This window comes from Pecten maximus, chromosome 6 (genome assembly GCF_902652985.1).
Source record: "Pecten maximus chromosome 6, xPecMax1.1, whole genome shotgun sequence".
Classification (NCBI taxonomy): domain Eukaryota; kingdom Metazoa; phylum Mollusca; class Bivalvia; order Pectinida; family Pectinidae; genus Pecten; species Pecten maximus.
The window spans coordinates 11,720,393-11,747,869 of NC_047020.1; the positions used below are offsets into that span (position 1 = coordinate 11,720,393).

The 27,477-nt window shown below is 35.0% G+C and overlaps 2 protein-coding genes across 2 annotated transcripts; both read right to left on the reverse strand.

Moving 5' to 3' along the window:
• Positions 1-937: 937 nt before the first annotated feature.
• On the reverse strand, positions 938-7,682 carry LOC117330038 (pneumococcal serine-rich repeat protein-like). The gene is made up of 4 exons (XM_033888258.1): positions 7,639-7,682; positions 6,120-6,397; positions 5,839-5,950; positions 938-1,597 (listed from the first exon to the last, which is right to left on the reverse strand). The coding sequence occupies exons 1-4, from the start codon at positions 7,680-7,682 to the stop codon at positions 1,567-1,569; spliced, it is 465 nt and encodes a 154-aa protein (XP_033744149.1). The 3' UTR covers positions 938-1,566.
• A 1,414-nt stretch (positions 7,683-9,096) lies between these two features.
• Positions 9,097-13,637, reverse strand: LOC117330039 (collagen alpha-5(VI) chain-like). Its single transcript, XM_033888259.1, has 3 exons — positions 13,574-13,637; positions 10,384-10,885; positions 9,097-9,184 (listed from the first exon to the last, which is right to left on the reverse strand). Exons 1-3 carry the CDS (start codon positions 13,635-13,637, stop codon positions 9,097-9,099), a joined length of 654 nt encoding a protein of 217 aa, XP_033744150.1.
• Between the last annotated feature and the right edge of the window lie 13,840 nt (positions 13,638-27,477).

The following is a 27,477-nucleotide window of genomic DNA, read 5'->3' on the forward strand; positions in this document are numbered from 1 at the left end:
AGAAAAAATGAGAGAAATGATAATAATAATGAGATATGCCTTAAACATTAAGAAGAATTGCAACCTCAGGAAACTCTTTTAGACTAACGTATTTTATAGCACGAAACAAATGCTGTACTCTGCGAACGCAGTTAACCCTTCGTGAAAAAAACCCCTGTAAGACTTATTGGACTAGTGTTCTTTGAAACAAGATGTCCCCCATACAATGTACATTTTGTATATGCTCTTGTGACTTGTAATCTGACCATCGGCAAGGATACAGCATGGTGTTCACATCGTTTCCAAGTACTTCACTCGAGATGCCGTTCATCCCCAGCACTGACCTAATAGGTTTTCCGGCGTGTCTTTCATTTACATCTTTAATGTTGCTTCGTCTTGTCCCCATGGATCTTTATTTTACCTACAGATGATATACGGTTTGGAAGTACTTTCCGGTAGGACTGAATGTGCATCATCACTTCAGTCATTTCAACACCCTGCAGCATTAAGATTTAAGTTTTATACGTTTATCTGCACTCTTGAGGCTATCAAAGATTCTGCAAGATTTTCATCCAGACCCTGATGCTTTCATAGTAGAATATGTCCCCATTATTTGTCATTATTCAGACCTATGTCGTACCAATTCTACATTGTACAGGAGAAACATCTCTAGGTTTCGCCCGTTAGTTGGTCGTTTTGTACGTGGTAATGACTTAGCATGAATGGCGCATTGCTAATTTACTATGAAGAGTTCACACCATAGTGATAGATGGTACATGTAGTATCAACAGTACGAGCCCGACATCGTGGATTATCGCCGGGTACTCCTAGGTACGCCTGTGGTACAAAATACCGTTAATGGTGTTCTACCAAACCCAAGATCTTCGTGGTAATTGGTGCTGTTGATGAATTTATACCTAACCTAAGGCTGTTTCACGAAGACACCAGAAAGACGAGGCAAACATTTTTTATGGTAAACATTATCATCATAATCATTTATAGAATGACTTGCGATTCCACAAAATACGTTGTCACAAAAGCGTGATTGTAATAGGATAAAATATACTAAATCGTCAATATACAATAACAAATGTCACACGTTAAAGTCGGTAGCGAGAAGAAGTCCCTCCTGCCAAGGTTAAAGTTCAACAACATTCTAAATCATGGGTAATCTGTTGATTTGCTAAAACTGGTAAGATGTCCGAAGAATTAGCATGTTCATTGTAATGTTATTTTACAATCTACCAGCTTTCCATATCGCGAAGACAATCCATACAGATTTTGTATACCTGTTATTATTATTTTTTTTATGTTGAACAGTCAGTGATGTTCCGCTCTGAAGGATAAACAACCTGGAGAAAATATGAATTTGAAGCCCGCGTATTATTGGGTCAGTCTGCAGATTTGTATCCCATATATGTACTGGGTCGTAGCAGGTGCTCGGTGAACCTGTGTAGAACCAAGACTGACGAACAATAATCAGCGATTATGTCTTGTTGTTTCTGCTTCAGTGAGATGTTACGGATTGGTGATTTCCAAGTAATGGTGATTTCCAAGTCATGATGGTTTCCAGTGATTTGGTAACAATTAGGCCCATGCTGTTTTTACAGGAGAAACTCTAAATAACAAAAGTACATATTGTATATATAAGGTACAAAAATCATAAGTGAGTGACGCATTTGAAATTCAACTTAACAATAGAAAGCATTGTCTTTAGTAACTGGAATATCGAATACTATCAATGTATACTATTTTGTAACTGGAATATAGAGTTCTAAAAAGTTATACTGTAGTAGGTATCAGGTAGTACTAAAAACAACTCGGGTATTTGTTGGCCTCCAGGGTTCTGTTTCTCTGAAGAACGACACGAAATATAGTTTTGGACCGGCTTATTCTTTATTAAACAGATATTAGACAGACAACAAATAAGTTTAAGACAAACAACACACAAGGACGGAAACACGCTCAGCACTGACACACAACCCTACATGACTTTGTAATTATATCCGTATATATCCTACATGTTCTGGCGCACCTGACGTGCCTTCCCTATGAAACTAGCATGTTGAAACCAACCTGAATGGACGCCGTACTCCCACGAGGTTACCCCCACAGACCCCCGACAGGTATATTGACAACACAACTATAATAATGCACCGCAAGCCTGTCGCTTTCTTGTGTCACGCGCACAGGTAAAATCCTGCTTTATATAGCCTGCACGTGTAGAGCAGTCAGATCCTCTACCAATCGGCTGCCCTGACACAAAAAGGCGTTTAGTACGGAGTCGAGTGAAGCCCGCGATCATTTAAACGGTACGTATAAGTTATCATACACAGCTTAATATATTAACCATAATAAATTAATATAAAATTACATAATAGTCATTCACATCACCTTGAATTCATTCAGACAACGTAAGACTCATTCATACAATCTTCCCTTACTCGCCCAATCTGACATTCTTCCAACTCAACCTCAGCCTGGCCAGGACACACTCAAATCTACATCTGCCACAATACTGCTTATAGTAACAGAAATATTTTCTATAATATTCTTTTATTTAGTAACTGAAATATCCAGTTCTATCAAGTTCTATTATGTAGTAACTGGAAAATCCAGCTCTCCTATCAAGTTCTGTATTAGTAACTGACATATCAAGTTCTCCGTTTAAGTTCTATTATTTATTAACTGAACAATAGAGGTTATACAACGAGTGTTAGTTGTGTATGGTATTTCTTTCACTCGAGTTAGTTATTTTTCAAATATTACAATAACACTTGCTTTAGCGAGTGTTTTTGTAACTTTTGAAAAATAAAACTAACGGGAGTAAAAGAAATATCGTTTACAACAACCACGAGTTTGTGTGACCTGTTTCTACCACAATAGAAAAGCTATTCTGAGAATGACTTGACCTGTTTTGTGTCAACGTGTGTTCTTTTCACAGTATCAGGTGTGGTGTAAGGATATGACCTAATTTGAAATGCGGCTAATTAATATGCAAAACTGACAAATTCGGAAGCGTATAATAATACAATTGTTTTTCAAATCATAACAAAATAATAAGTAAGTTTATTCTTTCAAAGCAATAAATTGATACAATTATATGTATAGTTTCAAGAATATAACAAAACAAAGGCAAGCTACTTATTATGCGTTATAATTTCCAGGACATCGTGAAACAGCCTTCAAGTGTTAGCCAATCAAATTGCATTGAACCACGTGATTGAAAAATAGTCCTGGTCACAGGTCACCGTGTCAACCAATCAAAACCCATTTAGAGTTTATTGAATGTTATTCAACAGTTGTGATGATAAGTTCATGGCTTGGGAGTTGAATAACACACACCTTTTTATTTAGTAACTAAACTATCGAGTTCTATAAAGTTCTATTATTTACTAACTGGAATATCCGATTCTTCTATAAACTTCTGTATTAGTGACTAGTTCTCCTATACTGTTATATTATTTAGTAAGTGAAATATCTAGTTATCCTATATAGTTATGTCAATGAGTAACTAAAATATTGAGTTCTATAAAGTAATATTGTTTAGTAAGTGAAATATCGAGTTCTCCTACAAAGTTTTGTTGTTTAGTAAGTAAGATGTCGAGTTCTATAAAACTATATTATTTAGGAATTTACATAACTCGATATTTTAGTGACCCTGGCTGTTAATAGGACGTTAAACAAAAACAAACCAAACGTTTAGGAATTTAAATATCGAGTTCTCCTATAAAGTTCTATCACTGAATAACTAAAATATTGAGTTCTACAAAGTAATATTATTTAGTAACTAAAAATCCAGTTCTCTTATAAAGTTCTAATGTTTAGTAACTAAAATATTGAGTTCTATAAAGTTCTGTTTTTTAGTAAGTGAGATATCGAGTTTTCCTACAAAGTTTTGTTGTTAAGTAAAATGTCGAGTTCTATAAAATTATGTTGTTTAGGAAGTTTTCCTATAAAGTTCTATGATTTTTAAAGTAAAATATCGAGTTCTCCTATTAAGTTCTCTTGTTTAGTAACTAAAATATCGAGTTCTATAAAGTTCAATTATTTAGTATCTGGAATATCCAGCTCTTCTATAAAGTTCTGTTGTTAAGTAAGTGAAATATTCAGTTATGTCCTGTATTTAGAAACTAATATATCGAGTTATATAAAGCTCTATTATTTAGTAATTAGAATATCTAGTTCTCCTTTTAAGTTATATTGTTAATTAAGTGTAATATCGAGTTATTTTATTAAGTTATGTTGTTTAGTAACTAAAATATCGACTTCTATAAAATTATGTTGTTTAGGAAGTTAAAAATCGAGTTCTCCTATAAAGTTCTATAATTTTTTTAAATATTGAGTTCTCCTATTAAGTTCTCTGATGTAAAGTTATATTATTTAGTAACTAATATATCTCGAGTTCTATAAAATTATATTATTTAGTAACTGGAATATTTAGTTATCCTATAAAATTCTATTGTTAATTAAGTGTGATATCGAGTTCTATTAAGTTCTGTTTTTTAGTAAGTGAAGTATCGAGTTCTCCTACAAAGTTTTGTTGTTTAGTAAGTAAAATATCGAGTTCTATAAAACTATATTGTTTAGGAAGTTAAATATCGAATTCTCCTATAAAGTTCCATGATTTTTTTTAATATAGAGTTCTCTATTGTTTAGTAACTAAAATATCGAGTACTATACCATTATATTATTTAGTAACTCATATATCTCGAGTTCTATAAAATTACATTATTTTGTAACTGGAATATGTAATTATCCTATGAAATTATATTGTTAATTAAGTGTAATATCGCGTTCTCCTGTGAAGTTCTGTTGTTAATTAAGTGTAGTATCGAGTTTTTATATAAAGTTCTGTTGTTAGTTAAGTGTAGTATCGAGTTTATATATAAAGTTCTGTTGTTAATTAAGTGTAATATCGAGTTTTCCTATACAGTCCTGTTATTAATTAAGTGTAATATCGAGTTTTCCTATAAAGTTCTGTTGTTAATTAAGTGCAATATCGAGTTTTCCTATAAAGTTCTGTTGTTAATTAAGTGTAATATCGAGTTTTCCTATACAGTCCTGTTATTAATTCAGTGTAATATCGAGTTTTCCTATAAAGTTCTGTTGTTAATTAAGTGTAATATCGAGTTTTCCTATAAAGTTCTGTTGTTAATTATAGTGTAATATCGAGTTCTCCTATAATGTTCTGTGGTTAATTAAGTGTAATATTGAGTTTTCCTATAAAGTTCTGTTGTTAATTATAGTGTAATATCGAGTTCTCCTATAATGTTCTGTGGTTAATTAAGTGTAATATCGAGTTTTCATATAAAGTTCTGTTGTTAATTATAGTGTAATATCGAGTTCTCCTATCATGTTCTGTGGTTAATTAAGTGTAATATCGAGTTTTCATATAAAGTTCTGTAGTTAATTATAGTGTAATATCGAGTTCTCCTATAATGTTCTGTGGTTAATTAAGTGTAATATCGAGTTTTCATATAATGTTCTGTTGTTAATTAAGTGTAATATCGAGTTTTCATATAAAGTTCTGTTGTTAATTATAGTGTAATATCCAGTTTTCCTATACAGTTCTATTGTTAATTAAATGTGATATCCAGTTCTTCTGTAAAAGGTTTATTATTTAGTATCTGGAATATCTTGTTATCATATAAAGTTCTATCATTGAGTAAATAAAATATCGAGTTCTATAAATTTTATCTATTTAGTAACTGAAATATCTAGTTTTCCTGTAAAGTTTTATTATTCAGTAACTTGAGTATCGAATTCTCCTCCAAAGTCTAACCTTTTAACAACTGGAACACGGCGTTTTCCTATATCATATTATATCATTAGGAAGCGAAGAGTTGTAATACTTACTTGTTAAACGGCTTTAGTCCCTTTTTGAACCTGTAAAACATGCCTGCCCCAGCTGTACCTAAAGCTGCCACCCCTAATGTTGTCGTTATGCTAGCGATGATCGCAACATCATCTAAAAGGACACAAGTGCAAATAAAAAAACACATACTTCATAATTAATAAACATAATAAGAATAACGAAACCACTACGAAAAAACTAAATCGAGAAGATATTAAAATGAAGCCATGTTGTATAATCTGCCGCCATTGCATCTATACTATTGGCTCACGAAATGGCTTACCGTCATCATCACTGCCTATAAAGGCGCTGTTTGAATTCCCTCCACTGGCTCCAGCAGATGCTGCTGCTGTTGTTGTCGTCGCCGTCGCCGTCGCCGTCGTTGTAGCTGCTGCTGTTGTCGTCGCCGTCGCCGTCGTTGTAGCCGCTGCTCCTCCCCCTTTTCCAACAAATACGGTCGTAGTGGTTTGTGCACAATCGCCAGCGACAGAAAGAGACACAGATGAATCTGGAGAGAAACTTGCTTGTTTATAGAAGGTAATTTGGGCAATGCTGATATTCCTGTTTATAGAAGGTATTTCTGGCAATGATGATATTCCTGTTTATAGAAGGTAATTTGGGCAATGCTGATATTCCTGTTTATAGAAGGTAATTTGGGCAATGCTGATATTCCTGTTTATAGAAGGTAATTTGGGCAATGCTGATATTCCTGTTTATAGAAGGTAATTTGGGCAATGCTGATATTCCTGTTTATAGAAGGTAATTTGGGCAATGCTGATATTCCTGTTTATAGAAGGTAATTAAAACATGAATTTTGGCAATGTTGATACAATTTGTATACTTATTATATTGTGTAGTATTTCAATCTTTAAAGATAACACATAGATAATCTCAGGCATCGTTTTCATTAATTACGGTGGGGAACGACGTCATCAACGTTACTAAGAGAACAACAAGATGGCAGGTACATATCTCGCTTCTCGGTAAGTCTGTCTTACTTCTTACCCTTACCCCGCGACTTCTCATTTATCGATATGGTCGAAAGTACATTGGATATATTCAAGATTCTTTGACAGGCAAAGAATTATTCACAGAACACATGGTTGTTTCAAACATTCAAAGACCATCCCCGTATACTCGTAACTTTGAACATAGGCGTCTGCTGCTTCTGGTTGGTATTAATAGAAAAAAGTAACAGCCCCTACTCCAGGAGTAGGGCTTATATTTTTTCTATTAGTATTAACCAGAATCAGACGCCTGTGCTTTGACGGTATTTTCGTCAGGACGTTGTTTCATCCGACAATTTAAGCTTAAACCGATTATTGGGATGGAATAATGTCAAAAAGACGTTAATTCAAACAATTGTGCTATTTAGTAGTACATCAATATTTTTTGGATGAAAAAAGGCCAATGTTAAATAATTGTATTTCAGTGTGGACTATCGCTACAATTCCCAACGAAAACACCGTCAAAGGTAGAAGTATATGTGGATGGTCTTTGAATGTTTTAAACAACCAGATATTCTGTGAATAATGCGTTGCCAGTCTAAGAATCTTGGCTGTCTCTCTAGTGTACGTTTGACCATATCGATAAACTTATAATGATGGGAGATTTCAATTATCCGGGAATAAACTGGACAACTTGGAACACAAGTGAAGAAAACACCGAAACGCGTGAATACAAATTCATACAAAAACTACAAGATACGTTTCTCTTCCAACATATAAACCAACCAACCAGATGGCGAGGATTGGACAATCCACACATCCTGGACCTTGTTATAACAAAGGATGAAAACTCACTCTCGCGTGTAGAATACCAGAGTGCACTTGGCAAAAGCGATCATTGTATGCTGTTCTGTAATATATTATGTAATATTAACGTAAGTTTGCAACAAAAAATGCAAACATGTCATAAAGACAATGATAAATGATGTATTAGGAAACACAAACTGGAAAGAGAAAATAAAACCGTCAAACACTATTGATGAGAATTGGAATCAATTGAAGAGGAACTTGAAGGAAGCAGAAGAAAGATACGTCCCAAGGAAAATTATGAAAATTGGGAGAAACAATAAGCACAGTTTTCCAGCGGACCAGGCAACACTAGATGCCACCAGAAAGAAGCACTCTTTGTCCACAAAAGCTGTAATGAGTAAGAATCCAGAAATACGCACGGAATACAAAAATAAAATGCGAAATTTAGTCAAGAAATTAACGCGTAAAGCAAGAAAAGATTACGAAAAGAACATCGCAAGTAAAGCAAACACCGATCCTAAAGTAATTTGGAACTACATTAAGTCAAAATCAACAACAAAATCTGACACTGCAGACCTATATCTAGACCCAACAGACATTCAATCGGTCAAAAAAACAACAGATAAAGGAAAAGCAAACATACTTTGTAAATTCTTCAGTAGCGTTTTTGTAAAAGAACAGGATAGACCCACCCCGGAACTACAACAAATGCAGATAAAAGAAGTGATGGCCAACCTAACTGTGAAGGAGGAAGCAGTCTATAAACAACTGAAGAACCTCAAACCGGAAATATCACCAGGATTAGACGATCTCCACCCCTATGTATCTAAAACACATTGCCCCATCAATATCGGGACCACTGACAGATATCTTCAATCAAATGTTATCAACGGGTACACTGCCGGATGATTGGAAAAAGGCTCGGATCAGCGCAATCTTTAAGAAAGGGGACAAATACCTGGCAGTAAATTATAGACCAGTCAGTCTAACATCTGTGCTACGTAAAGTTTTAGAAACAATAATTAGGGAACACATAACAATTTCCATGAGAACAAACAACTATTTTTCGCATAAACAATATGGATTTTTATCGGGAAGATCGACCTGCCTCCAACTTCTAGAGGTTATGGACAAATGGAACGAAGCTCTAGACAATAATAAAATCATTGATTGTATTTATATGGATTACCAAAAAGCGTTCGACACTGTCCCACACAAAAGATTAGTCAACAAACTTAAGGCGTATAATTTCTCAGAACAAATCATCTCCTGGATATCAGGATTCCTAACAGACAGAAGTCAAAAAGTTACTGTGAACGGTGAAGATTCAGAATGGGGTAAAGTAGCTTCAGGCATCCCACAGGGAAGCGTCCTAGGGCCAATTCTATTTGTAATATTTATAAACGATCTGCCAAACATCGTTAAATCGGATATGTACCTCTTTGCAGATGATACGAAGAAATTATGGAAAACACCGACCACTACGCTGAGCTCCAGGATGGCCTACACAATATGTGCAACTGGATCGATACATGGCTTCTCAAAATGCACCCAGACAAATGTAAGCACATGAGAATAGGCACAGGAATACCTAAGAATCAAGAACACCAAGATGTCACATACAACCTTAAGGAAACCCACTTCAAACAACAACACAAGAAAAAGATATTGGCGTTATAATAGATTCTGATCTCTCATTTGAAGCCCACATCAGCGAAAAAGTTAAAAACAAAAAAACAAAAAACAAAAAAAAACTCCATGTTTGCCCTCCAAAAAAGAACATTCCAATTTATGGATACAAAAACATTTGTTCCTCTTTACAAATGCCTTGTACGTTCCCAACTTGATTATGCTAGCCCAGTATGGTATCCATACCGAAGCAAACATATACATATGATAGAGGGCGTCCAACGCAGGGCTACAAAGTGTCTTCCGGGGATGAAAAATCTCAGCTACAGCGAAAGATTTGAAAAACTTAAACTTCCAGCATTGTCCTTTCGTCGAGTTAGAGGAGATATGATTGAGTTATACAAAATACTCAATGGTACATACAACAAGGAATGTTGTAATACCGTGATGTTATGAGAAGATGCATCACAGAGACACAGCGGAAAAGGAAATTCTAAGAAAATCTACCCGAAGCGAGCAACATCAGCAGCTAGGAGAAATACTTTCTCATTAAGGACAGTAAATATTGGAACAGTCTACCTGAAATAACCGTATCCGCGCCCAGTATAAACGCTTTCAAAAACGCTTGGGACAATCACTGAAAAAAACCAAGAAATCTTCTATAACTATACAGCTGAAATAACCATATAAAACATAGTGTAAAATACTGGACTGAAATTTAATCTTAATGTATTTGTGTACATGTTTTTTTTATGTGTTATGTATATATGTATATAAATATCTGTTTTTTGGAGTCTGGTATAGAGGACTATAAAATGTCCTGAACCAGAAATAAACTTATCTTATCTTATATCTTAAGCGAGATATGTACCCGCCATCTTGTTGTTCTCTTAGTAACGTTTGTGACGTAGATTTTGCCACCGTGTTAACGGAGCATGACGATCTTGAACGGCATTCTAAATCATCATTTTTTGTTAGAATTACATTTTTTCGCTGTTTTCGACACGAAAAGCACCGTTTAACGTCAGGTCGAACACAAAAGAAAATAAAACAGCATTATTTCGCCAAAAACATCACTGGTATATTTCGAAATGACACTTACCTATTTTTACAGCAACATTTGGAACGAGGTTGCAAATATACACAAAACTAGAGACATACAGAACATTGTCAGAATCCGGGTCACTGGCAATATACAACAGGTCCTGTGTGGTGGAGCTAAGGTCAGATCCTATACCTATCGCATATATGATACTTCCGGTTATAGAACTCCGGATAGTGTCAGCAGCTGTTTTGGTTAGTGCTGTATTCTGGGAGAGACCGTCGGTCATAACAACGACTATAGGATCAGCGTCCGTCCTTACTCCCTTCGCATTAGTGAATGAAGTACTCTGAACATAGTCTAGAGCCTCGTTGGTAAAAGTACCTCCAGTAGTCGTTATGGACGACTTCAACCCATCAATTGCTGTAACAAGGTTGGTCTTGTCCGTGTAGTCGTCAAGATCAAATTCTTCATCGGTGGTATTGGAGAAACTGACCACAGATACTTGGACATCCCCTGTACCAATGGTCAGTGCGTTGACGATATCTTTAAGAAAATCAATAGCCGTATCAAAATCTGATTGTGCTATGCTCCCCGACTTGTCCACGACGAAGACCACATCTGGAAACAGTCAAAAGATTTTCATTAGACAAACTAATATTATGCAGTATTTACTATTGGGTATAATCACCTTATATTACAGTTATATACGACTCATTATAACACACGACTCCTTATAACACACGACCCCTTATAACACACGACCCCTTATAACACACGACCCCTTATAACACACGACCCCTTATAACATAAGACCCCTTATAACACACGACCCCTTATAACACACGATCCCTTATAACATACGACCCTATATAACTTAATGTATCTCACTAAATATGTTCAGGCAATCATATACAAAACCTTAATTGTTGACCTTCAGTGGAAACTCTTTGAGAACGCGACATTCCCGGTTAGTGCCTGATGTACAGTGACGGTATAAAGACGTGATTGTTGATAATGTCCTCGTTTAAAAACAGGATTACTTTGTTATAAGTTATTTAAATCTGAAAAAAAAGGTTTCCTTACATCATTGTCAGCGTAAGGGGGCCGCGGTGGCCGAGAGGTTAAGGTGTCCCGACGGTGTCTTCCCACTCAGCCAACATATCCTATATCAACATTGGGGGTAGGAACAATAGAGAACGATAGGCACTAATTACAGGTAACTTATAGCCTGTTTTGGAGAAGTAATTGATTCTCAGGTTACCTGTGTTACCTGTATCACCTGTGATACAAGCTGTTAACAGTTTGTACATATTGTATACTAAATATATATCACAAATACTTTATACAATTCAAAAATTATTAAAATAAGATAACTCAAATTTTGATAAATTAGTGAAAATAATTCTTTTTTTTTCTATATCCTTCCTTGTTATAAATTTCACACTTTTTCATAATTATTAGATATAACAGAAAATAAAATTGTTCAATTTAACCTTTACATTGAGAGGACACATCATCAATAAGTTTAAGTCAACGTTACCCGTTTCATTGTGATATATAACATGTATATATAATGTACTTAAGAGAAAACGATTAAAAACAAAACACTTTAAATGACATTTTAATAGTTCAAGTAAAAAAAATCATGTATAATCATGAAACTGATTGAATAATAAAGCACAAATCAGAATAATCCTAGAAATCACGGATAAAGTTCACAATATCACCAAAGTCACTGTGTAATCAACAAATATGATATATCGTCGGTTCTCATATATATGCAGTCTTCACATACAAAATCATTCACGTAATAAGTAGTTAATTCTTATTATTACAAAGAAAAACTAGTCTATATAATTGTCACTCCTTTAACACGAGTATACGCTACTCATAATCCTTGCAAGTTCAAGTGACTTTATGAAATTGAATGTTAAATTACACTTGTATAATGTTTAGTATGGTGGCATATTTCTGCCATCGAGTTGCCGACTTACGACTTAAATATGTCGGCAAATTTCTGAGAAAATGTCGACATCATCAAAAAATATGTCGACATAAACCGGAAAATATGTCAACTTAATAGTTTACTTATCGAGATAATATTGCCGTGATAATTATCTAGGATGTTGATGGCAGAAAAATGCCACCGTGCGATATAAAGCCTTGTTTCCGACTTCCTAGATAATTATCACGGCATTATTATCTCGGCAACTAAGCTAATAAGTCGACATATTTTTCGGTTTATGTCGACATATTTGTTTATGATGTCGACATCTTCTCAGAAATATGTCGACATTTTTAAGTCGTAAGTCGGCAACTCGATGGCAGATATATGGACGTTAAACAAAAACAAACAAACCAAAAGCGTTCACCTTGTGATTTCTCCTGGTTTGACTTACCTGGTACAGAAAATAACCATAACACGGAACCATTTTGTCTTTGTTAATTTACAGTTTCGGCTCTCAATGTTATGTACGCGTCTACCCAGATATCTGTTGCAGCCAAACATCTAAGTTTTAGTTAAGATAATTGAAATTCAATATGTGTGTTAGCAAATATGTATATAAGGTTAAGTATATTAGCTCATAATCTGATTAATTGTGTTTTAGATAATGTGAACATCTTCAAAAACAGGAAATACGTAAATCTATTTCAAACGGTACAAGAATAGATTATTATTTACATTAGAAATAACTTTCTGTCACCAGATGTTCCTCAAACTCGTTAACGCTCAACTTGGAATTCATTTCCTCATACTTTTTATGACATTTGCAATTTTTATTGACGAAAACTCATTTCCAAGGTTATCTAATACCTGTCAGGTAATTCTACTCTGAAATAATGTAAATCTTGACGTACTCTGTCAGTATTTACAGTACAGTAAGGTTTTCTACTCCACTTCTGCTCAGTTTATCATCCGGTCCTAACTCTTATAACTTCCAAATCATTCTGTATAGTCTTGAATACCAGACACATTGTTCAAAATAGAAATTTAATGGCATGGTATTGTGTAATATTTGGGCCAGGGAAATAAAATGAGAAGTCTTTATTCCTAATTGGCCATGTTACGACAATTGTATGTAATTATAGATACTGGTGATTGTCCTACATAGACACCAGTGAGACATACCTTAAAGTAGGACTTTAGTAATCGATATTGTCAAACAATGAAAATGGAATATTACGCCATACAGCTGATATCACGCTTCGTGTTCCTACCTACTTTAGCGGTTTTTGTATCGTAAATTATCTTTAATTGCCTATTTTGTAACCTTGGAAATGTTGGTATCATAGCCATACGCTTACACATCATGTTTGATGAAGAGCTCTCATTTTCTTTTTTCCTTATCGGTATGAAGTCAGACGGCATGTTCGATGTTTGTTGATATAACTAGTGGTTACGTTGTCACTACCCAAACTCTCATTTTGTGAATGTGACTTGAAACAGATGTGTCGTGCTTCGTTATTTTATTGGTATTTTCTATTGTACTGACAACCCTTTTGAAATTATTCATCTGATAGAAATCATTACCGTACATCATTGTCACCGAGCCAAAAAAACGTTCCAATAACCCATTAACAAGACTGACATCACGCCGATAATCCTCGTCGGATATTACTATTCGATTCCCGACTAAATTCACCTCATTTTTCAAAAGCCCACTGACAGTGCTCTCACCACCAAGAATACCGTGTTTCTGTACAATCTTAAAAAACGCTCTTCTTGTATATTATATTAATGTTCACACCAAACAGATACATAAGTGTACCATCCGCGACACTAGATACATCTACTATTTTTTCCGTATAACGGTTGTCCGTGCCAATCATTTATCATACATCTGTCGACAATGCTTACCATATACATGTATATACAAATGTAGGTATACTATACCGCCAGCGTGACTATCTACCTTTCCAAACAACACTGACAGTTCAGACATTGAAGGACTGTATTTCCATTCAAGTCCTGATAATGGTCCCCGTACAGAAAGGTTACCATATCACACCTGGTTGGTATCAACAATCCAACCCTGACAGCGTTCCTTACTATCACACAGCCCCCGATAACAGATACATTGTAACAATCCAACCCTGACAGCGTCCCTTACTGTGACACAGCCCCCGGTAACAGATACATTGTAACAATCCAACCCTTACAGTGTTCCTTACTGTAACACAGCCCCGATAACAGATACATTGTAACAATCCAACCCTGACAGCGTTCCTTACTGTCACACAGGCCCCGATAACAAATACATTGAAACAATCCAACCCTGACAGCGTTCCTTACTGTAACACAGCCCCCGATAACAGATACATTGTAACAATCCAACCCTTACAGTGTTCCTTACTGTAACACAGCCCCGATAACAGATACATTGTAACAATCCAACCCTTACAGTGTTCCTTACTGTAACACAGCCCCGATAACAGATACATTGTAACAATCCAACCCTGACAACGTTCCTTACTGTCACACAGCCCCCGATAACAGATACATTGTAACAATCCAACCCTTACGGTGTTCCTTACTGTCACACAGGCCCCAATAACAGATATATTGTAACAATCCAACCCTTACAGTGTTCCTTACTGTAGCACAGCCTCCGATAACAAATACATTGTAACAATCCAACCCTGACAGCGTTCCTTACTGTCACACAGCCCCCGATAACAAATACATTGCAACAATCCAACCCTTACAGTGTTCCTTACTGTCACACAGCCCCCGATAACAGATATATTGTAACAATCCAACCCTTACAGTGTTCCTTACTGTAACACAGCCCCCGATAACAGATCCATTGTAACAAGCCAACCCTTACAGTGTTCCTTACTGTAACACAGCCCCCGATAACAGATACATTGTAACAATCCAACCCTTACAGTGTTCCTTACTGTAACACAGCCCCCGATAACAGATACATTGTAACAATCCTACCCTGACAACGTTCCTTACTGTAACACAGCCCCCGATAACAGATCCATTGTAACAATCCAACCCTGACAGTGTTCCTTACTGTCACACAGCCCCCGATAACAGATACATTGTAACAATCCAACCCTGACAGTGTTCCTTACTGTCACACAGCCTCCGATAACAGATACATTGTAACAATCCAACCCTGACAGTGTTCCTTACTGTCACACAGCCCCCGATAACAGATACATTGTAACAATCCAACCCTGACAGTGTTCCTTACTGTAACACAGCCCCCGATAACAGATACATTGTAACAATCCAACCCTGACAGTATTCCTTACTGTGACACAGTCCCCGATAACAGATACATTGTAACAATCCAACCCTGACAAAGTTCCTTACTGTGACCCAGCTCCCGATAACAGATACGAATATATTGATATTATAGGCTATTGTACAACTACGATTTTCACACACAAATGCATGTACATGTAAGTATGTGTGAAATAATATACAGTTACGTACCAAAAGTATTCGGTCACATAATATCATTACTAGATATAATTCATGCATTTTGACAAATTTTCAATGCTTTTTCATGACTTTGTTCTTCAATGCATTCTCTTAAAATCCATACACTAGTAGATAATTATTAGATCATTCGCCTGATATTTTTTACATGCTTTCCCGCTCCTTAATTTCCCTAAAATAGATGAATATATGCAATGTTACAAAAGTGTGACATCATTCAGTTACCGAAAATTACACTAATATTATCAGAGGAATAAGCAAATAATTCTCTACATGAATGTGAAATTTCAATAAATTCCACTGAAAAAAGAAGTCATTAAAATTAATTGAAAATTTGTCAAAATTCATGAATTATATAGTAAAATTATTAAGTGACCGAATACTTTTGTCGTGTACATATATATGTAAGTATATAAACTGTTATGAAGCTATATAATGTAGTAAGTATATTCAAAGGTAAAGCCATTAAATTTTCAATCCGCCCCTTTATCAAGACACAAGTATATTACAAACGATCACATATAGACACCTATGAACACATACCTATGTGTGGTGTACATATGGCATACATAAGAAGTCAGATAAAAGGTATTAAGAATACCAGCACAAGTTGAAGTGAAGTGGTAACAGCGCGTGTTATGTAGCGAATGTTTTTGTTTATCTCCGCAGTTGGTTAATTGCGTCCCGGAGAACTCGTACAAAACTGCGTGCAGTGGGTGGCAGCAATGACAATGTCGGGTGGCAGTCAGTTTGATTAAAATCCCATATCACATAAGTATGTATGAAAAATATATTATAATTTATTGTATATAATAAATACTCCATATCATATTTACTCGTCCTAGACTAAAATCTAGCTTTATATGTATATCAAACTCATATAAATCAAACGAGTCATCATATCTTTATACTATATACAGTTTATATCACGGTAATATGATACAATGATATGAGTTATCATCTGGGATCTCTTAACACCTAATGCTTATTTCACATAATACATAACTTTTTGATAAAATACTAATATATTACTGCTACATATTATTTATAAAACCATGTATCAACTTCATCAACAGGCTATAACTGTATATTATTATTAATAAATCATTATGTAATAACTGTATATCGTTATTAATAAATCATTATATAATAACTGTATATCGTTATTAATAAATCATTATATAATAACTGTATATCGTTATTAATAAATCAGTATATAATAACAGTATATCGTTATTAATAAATCATTATATAATAACTGTATATCGTTATCAATAAATCATTGTATAATAACTGTATATCGTTATTAATAAATCATTATATAATAACTGTATATCGTTATCAATAAATCATTATATAATAACTGTATATCGTTATCAATAAATCATTATATAATAACTGTATATTATTTATAAATCATTATATAATAACTGTATATCGTTATCAATAAATCATTATATAATAACTGTATATCGTTATCAATAAATCATTATATTATAACTGTATATCGTTATTAATAAATCATTATATTATAACTGTATATCGTTATTAATAAATCATTATATAATAACTGTATATCGTTATCAATAAATCATTATATTATAACTGTATATCGTTATTAATAAATCATTATATAATAACTGTATATCGTTATTAATAAATCATTATATAATAACTGTATATCGTTATTAATAAATCATTATATAATTTATAACAATGCAGTAAATAACCATGCTGATTATATTATTTCGTCGAAAACAAATACAGAAAATCCAAAATATTCACTAAGAAAACAAGGATACACTCTCACCTTACATCGAAGTTTGTTTATTATGACTTAACGTACGCGTGTACCATATGTCTCAGTTAAACTCCTCATCAAAATTCATTTAACTCCTCCTCTAGTAATGACAGTTTGTTCTATATTTAGATAAAAGGAGACAGAGCAGTTATTCTACTGTCAACTTCGAAATGAAATAAGTAACATGATCTTCATTATAGTCAATGACTACTACAAGGATATTATCCGACAATGCTTTTCAGAATCATAGCACGTCATATCGAAAAGTATAAACAATATCAATAAAAAAAAACCTGTCATTGTTTCTGTTAATGTATTCAACAAAGCCAAAATTAATTTGACCAGATCTTCATTATCAAATACTTTTGAATTGGCACAGTGACACTCTTGTTACATATGTGTCTACCAACCACCCCAAAACACCACACACAACGGCTCTGTTATAACTAAACTGTTCTGGATAATTGACAAAGGAACATGGGTGATTCTCACTGATAATCTCAGGCAAACGTCCAGACCTGGTGTCCTACTGCTCTGTTATGTACAAGGTGCAGAGTTACAAATTTTGACCGCATCATTGTACATATATAGTGAACTGTCAAGACAGGTTGGACACAGCTACAATAAAACGGAGTATACGGAGTCGGAAATGGAGGATCCTACACTGAATTCAAACAGTTAACGCATGATATATGTTGTATTGTAGTATTAACATTGATTTTAGTTATTTAAAAAATACATAGATTAAAGGAAATGTGTTGACTACAAAAGTTTACATATCCCCCAGCTGACCAAGTATGTTTAAAGATTACTAGTTAATTCCCATCCAATTTAAAAGTTTACCAGGAAATACCGACACATACTTTACAAATGTAATCATTTTAAGATAGTTATATTTATGTAGTAAAACAGTTATAAATTTGATATCAATAATAAGGCATTCATCATAATTTGTTAACTCAAATCAGGAATGTATTCAGTGTTGTTTTCTTAATCAACACATAGTTAATTAGTAAAGTATTATATGTTCTGTTAATGTTAATTGGGTCAGTAAACGTGTGAAAAACTTCAGTGAGGTAGCACTATAAATCGGCAAAAGTTCCGGCCTATCACAAGGAGACTTAACACGAACATACCGCAGCCTCCCAAAACACACATACGCACTCACCACACGCATGCATGTTGCACGCACGTGAGGCCGTCCTTAAATGACCTTAGCTGTTAATAGGACGTTAAACAAAATACACCAAACCAAACCAGTAAACGTGTGACGTCCTTTTTCATTCTGTCATACCTAAGATTTTTTAATTTCCCGATAATTGGCCATCACATACATATCTTATCTCTCTATTTCCGGATTGGTAGATTCGTAAATGATATTATTCTGTGATAAATCTATATAAACTTAATACATCATGACATCATGTGTTGAGTCTGTATGGACTGGGTTTAATACATTATAATATTCTGTGTTAAGTCTGTAAAGACTGGGTTTAATACATTATAATATTCTGTGTTAAGTCTGTATTGACTGGGTTTAATACATTATAATATTCTGGGTTAAGTCTGTATTGACTGGGTTTTATACATTATACTATTCTGTGTTAAGTCTGCCTTAATAGGGTTAATACATTATAAAGCTCTATGTTAGCTCTCCCAGAACTAGATCAGATTGCTGAAATGTAATGACTGAATATAACTGAAAGGAAGGCGAAAATAACTAAGAAGTTATTTGATATTTTCCTGATGAAACATGATAGTTGCTATATAAATCAATATTTCTGGTCACTATGACAAGTGTATAATGTTTTATGGATAACAAACGTACCTTTCTTCACACTGCAGGCCGTGTGGATGTAGCAGATAATGATACAGAGGAGATGGCGCCTCGTCAACATTTTCTAGGATATTCCATATCAACACATTAAGTAAACATTTGTTTTAAAATAATATTACATCCGTTTCTGGTGGTATGGATTCCCGTGCTTCACATATAGACAGCGTGCTATATAGTCCAAATCAAACGACTTGTGTGATGGTAGATAGTCTGAATAGACATGGTATAGAATATCAAGTTTCCGTATCTATTTTGTTTGTTTTGAAATATGACATATATCGTAACAATGCTTGTTCTATAACAATGTTCTAATTGTAAAGACACCTACAGCGAGTATATCGTCTCGATCAATCGTGATCTGTTCCTCAAGTCTTAAAGATTTGTTAGCTTGACGTAGGTAAACTATCAACATTACAAATAATGCATTTCCAAATGCACATGCAATGTTTAATATTAGTTAAACCTACTAGCGGAATGAAATTTGTTTATCTCTTTTGAAAACATTTGTATTAAATACAGATTTTCACGTTGTATTAGAATAAATTATTTCCTGTACGCTTTGAAAATTGTTTACCCGGGTCAGTCCACCCTAACTGACCACCACCGACCTCACTTTGTAGTCGGATGCTATATACTGTACATAATCATACTAAAACAGAATTAGAGTACAATTTATTTAAATGTCCGGTAGAATCTTGATCAAAGGTAATTCAGTACCCATGACATGTGAGGTACCGTGTCGATGTTTAAACATTAAAGAAATCTGTATCATCGGGTACAAACTATGATGTTCTATAAGGAGGCATGCTTTTCATTCACAATATTGAGTTTAAGGTCAGGCTGCCAATGTCAGTGAACTCAAGTAACGGAAAATAATATTATATAGGTATAATAAAGGAAGCAAATTGATGATAAAATATTTGTCGATGTAAAAATCTAGTCATTACAAAGCTAGGTACAAATAGTAACGGCCAACGGATTGGGACCTTTTGATAGCTGATTTATAAACCTTGATTATCCACAAAAAAACCATGTTTAGATACAAATTATTTTTAAAACGTCCCCATTAAAATGTAATAGAAACAATATGACAAAGGAAGACAACTGGGAACTCGGTCGTATTTGTCATGTTATGTATTAGGTTTAGTGGTGATGTCTCGATTCTATATAGATTGTACCAATGTTAAATACCACTCGCCAGGTATACATACTGTTAGAGTGCGATACCAGTATGATAAATCATGGTCTCTTGAACTTTTGTATCATTCCAACCCGGAAATACGTCATCTTCACTGAGAATGTTTAAAATACAGATTTATACATTTCATTATCACCCAAATGATCTTAAATCGTAGATATATTAACGATGACTTCTCCAGATATGTTTTATTTTATCATTATCGAGTACATCGGGATATATAAGTTTAGGTACTGTCTGTTCAATCTAAACGCTATTACTATTATCAATGATGAGGTACACAATTTTCCTTCAAGTATATGTCTCATCGTATCCTGATCTTTTTCTGTCTCCTAGTATCCCAGTATCCTTTGTTGTTTTGTCTCCTAGTATCCCAGTGTCCTTTGTTGTTCAGTCTCCTAGTATCCCGGTATCCTTTGTTGTTCTGTCTCCTAGTATCCCAGTATCCTTTGTTTTGACGTCTCCTAGTATCCCGGCATCCTTTGTTGTTCTGTCTCCTAGTATCCAAGTAACCTTTGTTTTGACGTCTCCTAGTATCCCTGTATCCTTTGTTTTGACGTCTCCTAGTATCCAAGTATCCTTTGTTGTTCTGTCTCCTAGTATCCCTGTAACCTTTGTTTTGACGTCTCCTAGTATCCCAGTATCCTTTGTTTTGACATCTCCTAGTATCCCAGTATCCTTTGTTTTGACATCTCCTAGTATCCAAGTATCCTTTGTTATTCAGTCTCCTAGTATCCCAGTATCCTTTCTTGTTCTGTCTCCTAGTATCCCAGTATCCTTTGTTGTTCTGTCTACTAGTATCCCAGTATCCTTTGTTGTTCTGTCTCCTAGTATCCAAGTATCCTTTGTTGTTCAGTCTCCTAGTATCCCAGTATCCTTTGTTGTTCAGTCTCCTAGTATCCCAGTATCCTTTCTTGTTCTGTCTCCTAGTATCCCAGTAACCTTTGTTGTTCTGTCTCCTAGTATCCCAGTATCCTTTGTTGTTCTGTCTCCTAGTATCCCAGTATCCTTTGTTTTGACATCTCCTAGTATCCCAGTATCCTTTGTTTTGACATCTCCTTGTATCCCAGTATCCTTTGTTGTTCTGTCTCCTAGTATCCCAGTATCCTTTGTTGTTCTGTCTCCTAGTATCCCAGTATCCTTTGTTGTTCAGTCTCCTAGTATCCCAGTATCCTTTGTTTTGACGTCTCCTAGTATCCAAGTATCCTTTGTTGTTCTGTCCCCTAGTATCCAAGTATCCTTTGTTGTTCTGTCTCCTAGTATCCAAGTATCCTTTGTTTTGACATCTCCTAGTATCCAAGTATCCTTTGTTGTTCAATCTCCTAGTATCCAAGTATCCTTTGTTTTGACGTCTCCTAGTATCCCTGTATCCTTTGTTTTGACGTCTCCTAGTATCCCAGTATCCTTTCTTGTTCTGTCTCCTAGTATCCCGGTATCCTTTGTTGTTCAGTCTCCTAGTATCCCAGTATCCTTTGTTGTTCAATCTCCTAGTATCCTAGTATCCTTTGTTGCTCAGTCTCCTAGTATCCTTTGTTTTGACGTCTCCTTGTATTCCAGTATCCTTTGTTTTTCTAACTTTTAGTATCAAAGTATCCTTTGTTGTTCAGTCTCCTAGTATCCAAGTATCCTTTGTTTTGACGTCTCCTTGTATCCCAGTATCCTTTGTTGTTCTGTCTCCTAGTACCCAAGTATCCTTTGTTGTTCTGTCTCGTAGTTTCCAAGTATCCTTTGTATTTTCTGTCTCCTAGTATCCCAGTATCCTTTGTATTTTCTGTCTCCTTGTATCCCAGTATCCTTTGTTTTTCTGACTTTTAGTATCCAAGTATCCTTTGTTGTTCAGTCTCCTAGTATCCAAGTATCCTTTGTTTTGACGTCTCCTTGTATCCTTTGTTGTTCTGTCTCCTAGTATCCAAGTATCCTTTGTTGTTCTGTCTCCTAGTATCCCAGTATCCTTTGTATTTTCTGTCTCCTAGTATCCCGACATCCTTTGTTCTTCTAGTATCCCAATTGCTTTGGGGTCCCTTGAAATATATTTTTCTTGCTTGGACTTGAGTTTTAATTTTGGCTCCCACATGAATTTATGTTGCCATATATAGTTTCTATTATAGGCTTACAGAAACAAGAGAGAATCAGTATTTCGTAGCGAGACGAGTCTACGTCTACTTAACCTTGCTTACCTATCCGTACTGGCCGACTCTTTGATCACAGTAAACTATCGATTTACTATACAGCGAGTTTATTCATTTGAGTAATATTTTGGAACTGTCTGCTTGTGTGTTTTAATGGCAAAGGATCAAAATCATTCCTGAAATTATTTCAAAGTTTTCAACGTGATCATTGTATCACAACAATACAAAAATTAAAAACAAATACTTTTACGTAATCCTACCAGGAACAAGCTTTGTATCTCGTCTCGCGTTCCTCGTTTCCTTCTTTTATCTTTCACAACAAGAGCCCGAAAATCATCGAGGAACGAAAGAAAGGGTAAAGGACAACACCAAAAAGAAATAACAGTAACATGTCTTTACTTCATTAAATGATTATAACTATGATCTATATCAAGAGCACAACAGGTGCCCAAAGTCGTCATCATGTAAAATTCATCGACAATGATTTAACACGTACAAATTGTATATGGAGACATTTTTGAAATACTGAACAGTAACAACAGGCGTCGTATAGACCTTTTGTTTGGCAATGTTAACTATCATAACCACACAGTTATAGGTAAATGTGATTGTCTTATGGTCACGGCATAGCAGGAAACAATCGTTGTATGGAGACGTTCTTTTCATGAGAACATAACACAACAACAAAAAAGGCCCAAGGGACCTATATCGCTCTCCTGGATATTTCAGTAATTATAGTAGAGAACCCTAAGTTATATAACAAATACTTTTTTTCCGATTTTGGGATCATCATCTCCATACCAGGTATTTTTGTCCCCTTTGTCCTTTAACTAAATTTAGTGTTCTGGTTCAAAATAAAATTCAAAGCAAACTAGAATACCGGTAGGTTAGCAATGGCGCCGACATGTGGCCATATATCCCCTATGATCATCGACAAAGCACATGCCAATATCACTTAAGTTCAGTTTGACATTTGTACTTCAAATACAACTGGAAGTAGGTATCGAGATATACATGTATGTGACTCTTTGTTTCCTTCCACATGCCAGTATGTTGTTAAATTGTAAAGTTTGATTTGTTTAATCCTATCCAGGGCCATCGTCAGTGATCAGGTTTTCCTTGAACTTAGGACCCAAATGGCCTTGAACATTGACCCAGTGACCTTGATCTTTGGTCTATCGTTTATATAAAACTGCTCCCTCCTCACCAAATAGTCCTTCAGATTGTTTATGGATCAAATCCTTTCATTTCTACAAAAGTAGAAGGATTTTAAAGAATTTGCTGTTTCCCTGTTGGACCCTGCCCCTTAGGCCCCTAGCGGCCCAGACCTACCGTCTATACAAAATTGGTTCCCCTTCACCCACGGTTCCTTCAGACCAAATCTGGTAAAAAGAAATCCACATAGTCGTTTCTGAAAAACAACTTTAGGAAAAAATGACGAATCGGCGGGCGGGTGACAGACGTCGGACGGACGCCGCGCCACGGTATAAGGTCAATTGCCTTTCGTGCTTAAAATAGACGAAACATAGAACTAATACAGAAATCAATACAACATGCATGAAAGGCGAAGTGATCAATGACAAAATATAAAGTACAAAAACATGCTTCGAAGGTGATAAATATAAATAGATAATACTGACTATAAAACAACCAGTCTGACATATTTAGAACTTGGTTTAAACACTGATAGCAAAGTCGTCCGTCAGCCAATGTTCCGAATTTGAAGTCGTATGTCGAGCTGGCCCGACGTTCAAATTCGGAATGATGACTGTCGTATGTCGAATAAAACCAACTTCAAACAGCTAGAAAATAAGTACACACCTAAAATATATAACATAATGATGGGCGATTAAAACATTTTCATTTTCATTAATAGTCAATTATTTCAGTTTTTCCGCAAATGCACACACATGGGATACATTAGGACAAATTCAATTTATTTATATATAATTTGTAGCATCGAGGCTTAGTGCCAAATAAACAGAGCTTCGTCCATGGCAATACACCATACATTTATGATAAGCCCAAAACAAACCGTACACCGATGAAATATTTTAAGAATTAATTAGCATCCTGGATCTGGCGAGATCGACATGGCAAGTCGCTTTACTCCAGAGCACAGAAACAAGTTCCCATCCACTAAGCCAAAACCGCATCGTTCTGACCCCGTGTCCATATGCTCCACGGCAACTTCGACAGGGATAATTCTACCAGGGATATTATGAAGTTTGTAATATGTATAACATTTTAGTATTAGCATTTTGATTTAAAAATTAAAAGATCATTGACATTCTAATGATATATATAATGTTATTTGATTTACTCGTCGTGGGTATTGTCGTTTAATTGACTTGTCGTGGGTGTTATCGTTTAATTGACTTGTCGTGGGTATGATCGTTTAATTGACTTGTCGTGGGTATTATCGTTTAATTGACTTGTCGTGGGTATTATCGTTTAATTGACCTGTTGTGGGTATTATCGTTTAATTGACCTGTCGTGGGTATTATCGTTTAATTGACTTGTCGTGGGTATTATCGTTTAATTGACTTGTCGTGGGTATTATCGTTTAATTAACCTGTTGTGGGTATTATCGTTTAATTGACCTGTCGTGGGTATTATCGTTTGTTTGACTTGTCGTGGGTATTATCGTTTAATTGACTTGTCGTGGGTATTATCATTTAATTGACTTGTCGTGGGTATTATCGTTTAATTGATCTGTCGTGGGTATTATCATTTAATTGACTTGTCGTGGGTATTATCGTTTAATTGACTTGTCACGGGTGTTATCGTTTAATTGACTTGTCGTGGGTATCATCGCTTAATTGACTTGTCGTGGGTATTATCATTTAATTGACCTGTCTTGTGTATTATCATTTAATTGACCTGTCTTGTGTATTATCATTCAATTGACTTGTCGTGGGTATTATCGTTTAATTGATCGGTCGTGTGTATTATCGTTTGATTGACTTGTCGTGGGTATTATCATTTAATTGGCTTGTAGTGGATATTATCGTTTAATTGACCTGTTGTGGGTATTATCGTTTAATTGACCTGTCGTGGGTATTATCATTTAATTGACCTGTCTTGTGTATTATCGTTTAATTGACCTGTCTTGTGTATTATCATTCAATTGACTTGTCGTGGGTATTATCGTTTAATTGACCTGTTGTGGGTATTATCGTTTAATTGACCTGTCGTGGGTATTATCGTTTAATTGACTTGTCGTGGGTATTATCGTTTAATTGACTTGTCGTGGGTATTATCGTTTAATTGACCTGTTGTGGGTATTATCGTTTAATTGACCTGTCGTGGGTATTATCGTTTGATTGACTTGTCGTGGGTATTATCGTTTAATTGACTTGTCGTGGGTATTATCATTTAATTGACTTGTCGTGGGTATTATCGTTTAATTGATCTGTCGTGGGTATTATCATTTAATTGACTTGTCGTGGGTATTATCGTTTAATTGACTTGTCACGGGTGTTATCGTTTAATTGACTTGTCGTGGGTATCATCGCTTAATTGACTTGTCGTGGGTATTATCATTTAATTGACCTGTCTTGTGTATTATCGTTTAATTGACCTGTCTTGTGTATTATCATTCAATTGACTTGTCGTGGGTATTATCGTTTAATTGACCTGTCGTTGGGATTATCGTTTAATTGACTTGTCGTGGGTATTATCATTTAATTGACCTGTCTTGTGTATTATCGTTTAATTGACCTGTCTTGTGTATTATCATTCAATTGACTTGTCGTGGGTATTATCGTTTAATTGATCTGTCGTGTGTATTATCGTTTGATTGACTTGTCGTGGGTATTATCATTTAATTGGCTTGTAGTGGATATTATCGTTTTATTGACTTGTCGTGGGGATTATCGTTTAATTGACCTGTCGTGGGGATTATCGTTTAATTGACCTGTCGTGGGTATTATCGTTTAATTGACTTGTCGTGGGTATTATCATTTAATTGACTTGTCGTGGGTATCATCGTATACGACGCTAATTAATTGAAAAATGTGTTTATTGAAAAATGTCAACGGAAGTAGTTCTGGACATGGCTGACAGATTGTGTTCCAGTGTCATTCTTTCCTTTCTACGGTCGGATTTAATGTGTCGACATTGTCTCCGCGGAATGTGATCTTCACCATTGACAGCAGCCATATCAAGCATCACTGGGCGGAATAGCCTTGACCCTAAAACAATATGAAACAGACAGAAGTGATGATATGGTAGGTCAGAGAAGACATCAGACGTCTGGTGACGACATTGTTGACGTGAGTATACCATAATAATGACTTACAAGGTTATATGGATCTTTTAATTGATCATTTGTATAATGTTAGAATGTATTCTTAAGAAGTAAAGTTTGAAAATTAACGCAATAAAAACGAAAATGTGTAAGTCAAAGTTTACTTCAGCAAATCTACCTCTAGATTCATTTGAAAATACATAAAAAATACAGTATATACAAGTCATCATGTAAGCATGTCCTTGTAGTAAAATTATAGCGTGCAATCGACGGTGAACGTTTCAAAACATAAACCGGACAAACCGCATGTTATTTTTTTTATCTTGAGAAGAAAATGACACACGCCAAGACATAACACTTATTATTGAAGACCACTAGTACTCTTCAATTTACCACGAAAGGTCAGGTCATAGATCAAGGTGATCAATGTTGAGCGTGAAAATGGTGTTTTTACCTTAACGATTTGATGTGTATATCTCTACAAAGGTATACAATTTGATGTATAAATCTCTACAAAGTTGTACGATTTGATGTA

Excerpts from the sequence above, each read along its gene's own strand:
- LOC117330038 (XM_033888258.1), bottom strand. The coding sequence starts at position 7,682 with ATGATCGCTTTTGCCAAGTGCACTCTGGTATTCTACACGCGAGA. Across the intron at positions 5,951-6,119 it reads TATAGGCAGTGATGATGACG|ATGATGTTGCGATCATCGCT; the intron begins GTAAGCCATTTC and ends GTGTCCTTTTAG. Across the intron at positions 1,598-5,838 it reads GGACTAAAGCCGTTTAACAA|AGTTTCTCCTGTAAAAACAG; the intron begins GTAAGTATTACA and ends TTTGTTATTTAG.
- LOC117330039 (XM_033888259.1), bottom strand. The coding sequence starts at position 13,637 with ATGCCGTCTGACTTCATACCGATAAGGAAAAAAGAAAATGAGAGCTCT. Across the intron at positions 10,886-13,573 it reads CTCTTCATCAAACATGATGT|ATGTGGTCTTCGTCGTGGAC; the intron begins GTAAGCGTATGG and ends GACTGTTTCCAG. Across the intron at positions 9,185-10,383 it reads CCGGATTCTGACAATGTTCT|GTATTCCTGTGCCTATTCTC; the intron begins GTATGTCTCTAG and ends CTTGATTCTTAG.